Raw genomic sequence first — 10,881 nt, forward strand, 5'->3', positions numbered from 1 at the left:
GTAGGACTTCCCATTTCAACGTTTCCAAGTATGTCTTTCCACTTTCGCCACATGGAGTCGAGCATTGTCATGCTGCAAAATCACTTTATCGTATCTCTCGATGTATTGCGGCCGTTTGTCTTTCAATGCTCGACTCAAACGCATCAATTGTGTTCGATACCGATCGCCTGTGATTGTTTCAGTCGATTTTAACAGTTCATAATACACTACGCCGAGCTGGTCTCACCAAATACAGAGCATGACCTTGGAGTCAAAATCACTGTTCTTGAAGCGTTGAAACCACTGAAAAACCACGACACGTTCTTTCACTAATAGCAGCCTCACAATAAGTATTTGAGAGCATTCGATGAGCCTCAGCCGCAGATTTCTTCATATTGAAGCAAAAAATTAAAACCTCCCGCAAATGACGAGAATTTGGCTCGTAAACTGACATTTTCAATCGAGAATAACTTTATGATGCAGACACAAATCGACTAATGTTTCTATGAGGTTATGTTGACAGATGCCCAAGTTTATTGTATGACGTCTATGATCTATTTATTTCGACCACCACTTACCGCTAAAGCCATCTATAGGAAAACGGCGGAAACAAAGTTGTACACCTAATAATAAAATTCGTTTTTTATTACATTCGTATAACGCTATAAATTTCAAACGTTTCGACTTACAAAGTCTTCATCAGTGATAAGAAAGAAAACATATTTATGTAATCTCATCCAATGTCAACGAACTAACATATAATACATAATAAAAATTATTGCTCTAGGCTAATCTTATTTAGTTATTCCTGCATTAAGATATTACGGATCGAAATAAGTGTCAAGTCAGAAGTTTGAAAGTCCATAATTGTAAAATTGTATTTAATTCGTTCTTCGATTGTTATCGAGAATTAGCTCAATAAATTTCATATAAAACGTCATTCCGAACGAGGATTTCTTCAATGACTATATTCCTATTATATTCTGTATAATTAAATGTCAATTTCTGATTAAAAAATTATTATATTTAATTCAATATTGATGAGAATTTATTTTTCACTTATGTTAATTTATATAGAATAATTTATATAGAATAATCAATCCGTAATATCTTAATGCAGGAATAACTAAATAAAATAGAAAATTAGCCTAGAGCTCATTTTTATGTATCATATGTTAATTGACATTGGATGAGGTTACATAAATACATTTTCTTTATTATCACTAATGAAGACTTTGTAAGTCGAAACGTTTGAAATTTATAGCATTATACGAATGTAATAAAAGACGAATTTTATTTATTAACTATATTTGCTCGTTTTTTAAAAAAGCCTTGATACTTTAAATTTATAACTTTTATATTTATTAAAAACGCATTTATTTTGTATAAAAACGTTTTTCAAATAATCGAGATAATACAAAATATCCGAAACAAGGCACATGTTCGAATGGTCTCACGGATTAAGTTAGGTGACATGCTCACTTGTCCTAAATCCGTTCGTGTCATTGAACATTAGAGTACATGAATATAATTGCTCCAACCGCCATCTTACCTGTGATCCAAGTGTTCTCTGAGTTAATTTGGAACATGCGACGCAAACAAACCTACTGTTGTGAACAGGACCGAGGTAAGGCCGAACTGTTCGGGTAAAGTTAATTACAAATGGCGCTCAAAATCATAATCAAAATCATAAACATAAAAATCCGTTCCGTTTAGCGAATATCCTCCCAAGAGATCACGAATCAAGACCACTTTCATTTCACGGAGTTTCCTTCTCTTTTACTTTGTAGACATGATGATGAATCCAAGGCATTGGAAGCATCCGAGCGACATTTCCGAACGCAGCCAATGTAAACTCAGAGAGCACTTGGATTATGGACACAATTTAACTATATACAGTTGCGACACAAAACTTTTATAATGGTCTGCAATTTTTAGTGCGCATGCGTCCGTGATAAAATTAGGAAAATACTAGTCTGCATTACATATACTATACCATTTTCCTAGTTTTTTGTATGCAATATTTTTCAAGAATAGCAGCCCAGGCTGTGTTCCAAAATTCACACCGCTGAAAAAAATCTACAGTCTATGTTATGTGTACTATACATTTTCAACAGTGAATTTTGGAACATAGGTATATGACGGATATATTAGGGGCTGCGCACAATGAAGAAATAGGATCAAAGAATAAGAATTCCAACAAATCAGAAACGATGCAGTATAGAATATATATAGAATATATATAGTTTCTGACAGGTTAAAATTCTTATTCTGTTCCTGTTCCTATTCCTTCATTATGTGCAGCCTCTTACAGACAAGGAGATCCTAAAATTGTTTGTATTATCGATTAAGGTATTCATAGTCCGTTCTTATTTCACTGTTCTTAAGTAAAGTCTTAAGACGCTAATACAGTCCTCTGATTGGTTCGTCTTAAGTACAGTCTTCTTAAGACTGTACTTAAGATCTTGAATATAAGATTTAATTAATACCGCCCTAAATAATTTTTGTATAATAATTACTTTTTTCCTCTTTTACATATTGGAAAATCTTTTTCTAGGATTAAAGTATACGCATTGATATGTGTCTGTGAGGTAGTTTATGCAGAGAATGACAAAAAATTTTTTTTAAGATTTCAATTTCGAAATTTTTTGTCGTTCTCGGCATAAATGCATACATGGAGTGTATGTAAACCTTGAGATACGCTGATAAAAAAAATATGGGCTTAATATTTTTTTATATTCTACAACATATCCAAAGCCCATCAAAATTAGTGAGGGACGGCTTGGACGGTTCTCTTGTTAATTCAAAGAGTACAATAATAAAAAATAGACCTATGATATGATTGATGACTACGTTTATATTCGATTTACGTCGATGTTATAACATCGATGTTATGAATTGGCAAATCACAAGGTCAATGCGATGTTACAAATGCTTTAAAGCGTTTTTTGACTGATCAATTTGTAAAATTCTTTCTTCTAATTGATCAATCATTTCAAAACATTTATAATGAGACTTTGACCGCAATGGTCGCGCTCAGCAGACTCAAAACTGTTGCGGAATGGATCCGTGAAGCTCATTGCTATTGAATAATCTAAAAGGATATTTCAATAGCAGCGAGCATTTATGGATTCACTCCGCAACAGTTGAATCTGCCGAATGCAACCATTGTCATTCCATTCTTCGGAAGAATAGTTATGATTTTATAATATCGATGTTATAACTTCAGCCACAGACTTGTATAAATAGACTGTCAATTTCGCCTCCCTGTTTGAAGATAGCGCTGGACAGCACCATATTTGAGTTCTCTCACTCACACATGTATAAATGGCTATGTTTAATAGAAAAAGCAATTTTGCAACTGTTATGTAAAATTCGTGAGTATGATTTGTTTTATACATTTAGGTTGACATTCATAATCGATTCTTATTTCAAAACCGTCTTAAGACATTAATGCGGCTCTCTGATTGGTTCATGATTTCTTAAGACCGTACTTAAGATGATCTTGAATATAAAATTTGATTATGAATATCGATCTTAAATCCAGTGAGAAACTAAGGGCAAGACCACCATATTAAAGAATTTTACAGCAGTTGTAAAACTTATGCTTTTTCTGCTGAACGCAACCAATTACATGAATAAATTCACACTCACAGACAGGACGCATACATACGTATAAACTAAAAGCAGCTCGGAATCAAATTCATCTCTTTCTACTTCACATTGATCCAGCAGTCTGTTTATATAAGTCTGTAAGCGTAAATAATCGAACTGTGTAAACGTAGTCAGTAAGTCTGAAGATAATGGAGAACTCTTTGCTTTATTAGTATATTTAGAACTTTAATGCCTCCGGCACACCAGCGCGATGTTCGTCGCGTGTGACTAACATCACGCTGGTGTGCCGGAAGCGTAAAGTCTGTGTTTACCGTGCTAAAACTCTGTTCTTGTAGGAATGTCTAGCCAATTAACGTAATTTTTACGGAAAAACGGCAAATTGATTAGCTACATAGATATTTCTTGACATTCGAGAATTCGGATCGAGTTTTAACATCATGGACACAGGATTTTATTAAGTAACTTATTAAATAGTATACAGGATATCTGATAATCATTCTAACGGAGTTCGTAGAGCGACTAAACTGAGACGGAAAGTCCTTTACTATTTTGCAATTTTTAATAAGATATTAATTGCTAAAAATTGCCGAAAATTGGTCTTCAATAATTCTTTACTCAATTATATCTAATAATAATACTATCAATTTTACAGAAAAATTGCATTGAAAATTGTTTATTTTCTTCTCATAGAATTTTATGAATTTTTTCTCAACTTTCTTGTATTGCATTTTCTCATTTTTATCAACATGAGAAAATTAACATTTCGATATCTTAAACATTGCAAAAATTTTTAGTTCCAGATACGAATGTCACGAGCTGCACAATTATGCAAGATTATATTTTTTAACGTATTTACAAGAGACTAAAGTATTTATACTGAAAAGATTCTCATAAGGAGAATCTTATGTTTTTTACAAGAGCATATTAAAGCATACAAAAGAATATTAAGAATCACGAATTGGAAAATTAGAAAAATCTGTCAGAATTGAATTCAAGCGATAACGATATAAAAATAATAAGAGATTATTTTTATTGTTATTAAGAGATAAGTTGTAAGGCTTAAATATAATCTTTTCTTTTTTATTATTATCCAAATTAACAAGTGATACAAAAAACGAGAATGTATATCCTATTTTCCTTCGTTAAAACGTAAATTTTAACTCTCCGTATAATTTTTGTCTCCATATTTATGCATTTAGCGATAGCAAGAAATATACAACAACAATGTAAGCACCTATCGTGATTTATTTTCATGCATATTAATTATAAATCATAATGCTTGATAGGGAAAGTGTATGACATTCAAAATATTGCTTGTAATGATTATCATACAATGGATAAACATTAACGAATACATTAATGAATACGGAAGACTTTATTATCTTTATTTAGAGTTATTAAGGCTTGTCCAGTAATTGCTGTCCAATAATTATGTTCTCAAACAGCCTATAATTTAAATATTGCAATGAAGGGATTAAATGGCGTGTGTACATTAACAAAAAATAACGTGTAAATAAGATATAATCGTATAAAGTGATACATTTTTTAGTGGAACAGTATAATATTACGAAGAGTAACATTAAATTTTGCTAGTGATACGCTTTATTATTGTATACAAATAAGCAACAATTTACAGAGTTATCACTAATTTAAAGCACATTAATTTTATTAATTATATGTTTCTTGTGTTCTATAAAATAAAATTATTTTGATGATAGTGTTGTTCATAAAAAGTAAAGTTATAATTTGTACCATCGCAAGTTTTAACATGCTACATGAATTACACATACGTACATATGTATATATAGTTTTGGCCAAAATATTAGATATTTGAATATGTTGAGCTAGAACTTTATATTTTTGCATTAGAAAAAAGAAATTAAACAACATGAATTGATACCAATTAAAAAATTTATAGTATATATAAAGAAACAATACTATATGATATATATAGAAAATATATATCTTTGATAATTTTTGCATAATACAAATCTTTGTTTATTCAAGATCTGTTGTCAGGTATTATCCTAATTATCCTTAATTCTTTCTTCACAATTGATATGAGGTCATTCATATTCTGTACGAGGGCTGTTTGATAAGTTCCCGTGTTTGATGACTGAGGGCGCCTCTGACTAAAAGTTTGTATACCATCGTGTAACGTCATTTTTTGAACGCAGTAAAAATTTCAGACAGCTGTACCGGTTAGTTTAGTTTTTATAATTGAAAGTTGACGAGTTTGTGCTTGTTTGCAATCATGGAGAAAGAGCAATATCGGTCTGTGATTCGATTCCTGTTTTTGGACGGGAAGACGTGTAAAGAAATCAAAGAAAAATTGCATGCCGTATATAAGGACAACGCATCTTCGATAACTACCATAAGATATTGTACAACGAATTTAAGCGTGGTCGAACATCCATTTTTGATGAAGAGCGCCCAGATCGTCCGATTGACTATGGAGGATATGATCAACAAAATCCATGATATCGTGTTAGCAGACCGCCGGGTGAAGATCAGAGAGATTGCTAACATTGTAAAGATCTCAACTGAACGCATACAAAATGTCCTACACGAAACATTGGGCATGAAAAAGCTATCGGCGAGATAGATGCTGCGTTTGCTCACAGTGGAACAAAAACGGAATCGTGACAACTTCAAAGCATTATTTGGACATGTTTAAGCACAATCCGAAAGAGTTTCTGCAGCGTTTCGTCACTGTTGACGAAACATGGATCCACCATTACACACCAGAAACGAAAGAACAGTTTAAATAGTGGACTAAATCCGGCGAATCTGCTCCAAAGAAGACAAAAACGGTTCCATCGGCCGGAAAGATCATGGCTGTTTTTTGATTGGGATTCGCGAGGCATCATTTTCATCGACTATTTGGAGAAGGGAAGGACAATCACGGGACAGTACTGATTTATTGGACTAATTCGACGCTGAATTGAAGAAAAAACGGCTTCATTTAGCGAAAAAAAAAGTGCTCTTTCATCGTTAATAACGCATCATTCGTCTGCAATCGCCATGACAAAATTGGTCGAATTAGGCTACGAATTGTTGTCTCATCCATTCTATTCTCCAGACTTGGCCCCCTGCGATTTATTTTCAAATATGAAAAAATGGCTTGGCGGAAAGGGCTTTGCATCAAATGAGGAAGTCGAAACAGAGGCCTATTTTAAGGAGTTCGACCAATCATATTTTTTAAACAGTATAAAAATATTGGAATATCGCTGAGCTAAATTTATCAAACTGAAAGGAGATTATATAGAGAAATAAAAAAAAAAATTTTTTTTTAAAGTGTTTCTTCCCTAACACGGGTATTTATCAAACAGCCCTCGTAGTTGCTGTAAAATTTCTTTAAAAACTTAATTCTTCTTTTTTTTAATTTTATTTTTTCAATTCTAAAATTTTCTGCTTAATATTCTCAAACATTGTTGACTTCTTTTCTAATACATTAATGGCTGTCCATAAGTCGTGATTTTTTTACACCTAAATAATATAAAAAAGTGTTAATTAAACAATGATATTGTTATGTTCAAGCATTTAGAAGTTTAGTCGAGGAGACTATAAGGGAAAATGGAGAGGACATGGAAGCTGGACAGATATACGCGTGGAGGCGAACATCTATGAGTACGCACTTTTTCGGTCCCGGAATATGAGTCAACATCCCAAAGAGACGCTATGATATCTGTTCCGATGGAGAGTGCGAACGTCGGTCCTACTTTTTGGGTCAAGGAACTTAATTCTTTTGATCTGGGACTGGACCCATGCGATCTCAGGTATTTAGAGGGAAAGGGACGCGGATGGTGATTTAAATAATCAGAAATGGAAAATTTTCATTCATAATATAAAGATCTATATTTATGATAAAAAAAAATTTTAAGTTTATGGTAAATAATTGTACATATATTTATATAAATATAATAAAGAAAAAAATCTTATCATTATTGGTGTGATTATAATTTGTTTAATTTAAATTTAGCTATATGGAGGTGTGAGTGAGTAAGTATGTGCGTGTACATGTGTATGTGTACACGAGAACAGAAAATAGATTATTGGATACTGGAAGCGAGGAAAATGGTGCAGGAGCACATCGGATTAAGGTGTTTGAGGACAGTGTAAGGGGTTTCCAAAGATGTAGACTGTAACTATTCTGTTCCCTTCGTTCGAGGGGAACGAATACAATCTAAAAAGCCGATCCCAATCGATCGGCATGGGATTACCCTGAGGGGAGGTTTAGGAGAGGAGAAAGTCTTTCAAGAGAAGGAGGGGAAGAGAATTGTTCCTTAAGAGGGGAAGGGGAATAATTCAGGATTTCTTGAATGGCGAGATCGACGGAGAAGAGGTGAGGTCTAATGGTTGTGAATGATTAGAAACTGGCGAATAAGATATTTCGATGAAGCTAGCATCGGTCGATTGTGGCGGGACGACTGTGGCTGTGATTGTGCGGATCCGCTTACTCCTCCGCATGTAAGGGATTCGTCCCCGTTTTTTGGGTATACGAACATGCACTATAACCGAAGGATATATCTATATACAGGGTATCTGGAAATAATTGCCAAATATTTCATGGGCAGGTAGAGCGGACTAAAGTCGAAGCGGACTGAGTCGAAAAGTCCTTTATCATTTTGTAAGTTTTCCCTATAGTTGATGAGATATTAATCCTTAAAGATAATCGAATATTACTGTAAAGTGTAGACGCCTACCGATCGTTTGGCGCGCGGGCCGTGGGAAGCGGGGATAGCCTGGCAAGCGCGCTGTCCGAGTTATAGAGACTTGCGACGGTATACGCGGTGCGAGGCACTTGCCAGCCAATCCCCAACTCTCAAGGTCCGCGTCAAGTGATCAGTAGGTATATATACTTTGCAGTAGGCCGGGTGAGCGCGCGTATTCGACTATCTTTAAGAATAATATCTTATTAACTATTGGAGAAATTTACAAAATGACGGTAGAGGACTTTTCGACTCAGTTTAGTCCACTCTACCTGCCTATAAAATATTTGGCGATTATTATTTCCAGACATCCTGTATATATTGGGAAAAAATTCGTGGCGTTTTTCCCGCTAGATGGCATTAAATGCTCAGTAGTCAGCAACTACTAATTGCAACGGCAACACTAGACGTGCATTTAAAAAGTGACATTTTAATCTTTGTTTTGAGCCAAAAAAGATTGAAATCGATGAAGTGGATCAAATTATTTTATTTTGAAAATGGAAATAAATAAGGAAAAAATTCGCTACATTTTGCAGTATCACTACATAAATATAAAGGCAAGAATGCTGCACAGGCTTGTGAAAAAATTTGCGCTATTTACGGTGAAGATACTCTATCAAAACTAGCAGCACGGAAATGGTTCGCTCGCTTTCGTGCTGGAAATTTCGATGTGAAAGATGAACCTCGCTCCGGTCGACCAATCACTGAAAAGTCCGATGAAATCATGATAAAAGTCGAGCGTGATAAGTATGTGAGCACTGTGGAGATTGCCAGGGAACTAGGCATCGATCACGAAACAGTTTTACATCATTTACATAAAGCTGGATACAAAAAGACGCTCGATGTTTGGATTCCTCACTGGAGTTGAGTGTAAGGAACATGATGGACTGAATTAACATTTGTGATACGCTACTGAAACGGAATGAAATTGAGCCATTTCTGAAGAGAATGATAACTGGTGATGAAAAATGGATCACCTACGACAATCCAACTAGAAAAAGATCGTGGATAAAGAAAGGAGAGACGGCGCAAGCAATCGCAAAACCTGGATTGACGAGGAAGAAAGTGATGTTGTGTATGTGGTGGGACTGGAAGAGAATCGTTCACTATGAGCTATTATCCAATCAAACAATTAATTCTGAACTCTACTGTGAACAACTGCAGAGATTACAACAAGCAATTGAGAGGAAGCGGCCAGAATTAATCAATAGGAGAGATGTCTTCCATCACGACAACGCTCGACCACATACATCTTTGATGACTCGACAAAAATTGCGAGAGCTTGGCTGGGAAGTTTTAATACATCCACCGTATAGTCCTGACATAGCACCCTCAGACTATCGTTTGTTTAGGTCTCTGCAGAACTCTCTTAATGGTGTAAAGCTAGCTTCAAAAGAGGTCTATGAAAATCACTTAAAGCAGTTTTTCGATCAGAAAACCACAAAAATTGAGAATTTCTATCGCGATGGAATTATAGCTCTGCCCCAAAAATGGCAAAATATTATAGAAAATAATGGAGCATATTTGGTTTAAATAAATTGATTTCAATACTCTAAGAAAAACACTTTAATTTTACTAAAAAAATCGCCACGAACTTTTTCCCATACCCAATATTTCTGTTAAGTGCGTAAAAAATTATATATATATATATATATTTTTTTTTATTGGGGGAAGATATATTAATATCTCTTCGAAAGGAATGGCAGGACTTACTATTAGCTGATCGATCCACGAGATCTCTAGTAGATGTAGGTTGAAACGAACGTGCAGCCTCGCGGTCTACAAAAGAGCGCCAGGAAGACAGTCGCAGTGGCCAGTGATTTATTGGGTGGCCCCAATAATGATAGTTGTCCACAATTTTATGCACTAACAATACGCGAACTGGCGTGAAGTTTCCAGAATTCAGCGCGAGTTTTCACTGACTGATTTGGTGCTGAGCGACGCGAACTACGATAGGCTGATTTCATACTGATACTCTGCGCTTCCGTGGGACCTTTATTTATATCCCGAAAAACGGTGTCATAGTGCCTTTTGTCTAAGTGCAATAGTTAGTTACAATGTCACGTGAGATTTACGATTTTTATAGTGTCCTATCGTTGTTAATCTAAAATGCCATTAGAAGGGTTTCGAGAAAAAATTATTTACGCTTTTCTTTAAAGAAGTAAGATTCAGACGGACGACGAATTCTGTCATCTTCGTGGAATATGGTTAGGTAAACAGACGGTTATCGTGCACAACTAGTTTTGCGTGCAAGGCAACCATTGTTAGTCGCGAGTTCGATCTTAGATAACGCTACCATGGGAAGTTATTCCATGCGTTTTATGATTCTTTAGACGCGACGTAGCGTCTGTTTTCTTAAGAAATTGTTGGTCAGTCTGGGACGACAAAGCTTGGAATTTTACTATTGCGTGACTTTGATGCATTTATAGTGTCTTTTGCAATCTTGTCATTTTGTCATTCTGCATTAAGGTTGTTATTCCTTGCGGGTTGATTGGCGTTTACGAGTTTTCGTGGAGCTTGTCCGGTATCTCTTTTCAGTTCTGTTCAGACCATTATCAGAGAACTCCACTCGAGT

The 10,881-nt window shown here is 34.9% G+C and overlaps 1 protein-coding gene across 1 annotated transcript; it reads left to right on the forward strand.

Moving 5' to 3' along the window:
* The first annotated feature begins 5,848 nt into the window (after positions 1-5,848).
* LOC108691334 lies at positions 5,849-6,199 on the forward strand. Its single transcript, XM_018199031.1, has one exon. The coding sequence runs from the start codon at positions 5,849-5,851 to the stop codon at positions 6,197-6,199; it is 351 nt and encodes a 116-aa protein (XP_018054520.1).
* The last annotated feature ends 4,682 nt before the right edge of the window (positions 6,200-10,881 follow it).

Source organism: Atta colombica, unplaced genomic scaffold, assembly GCF_001594045.1.
Source record: "Atta colombica isolate Treedump-2 unplaced genomic scaffold, Acol1.0 scaffold46, whole genome shotgun sequence".
NCBI lineage: Eukaryota > Metazoa > Arthropoda > Insecta > Hymenoptera > Formicidae > Atta > Atta colombica.

Coding starts and splice junctions, on each gene's coding strand:
- LOC108691334 (XM_018199031.1), top strand. CDS start 5,849: ATGGAGAAAGAGCAATATCGGTCTGTGATTCGATTCCTGTTTTTGGAC.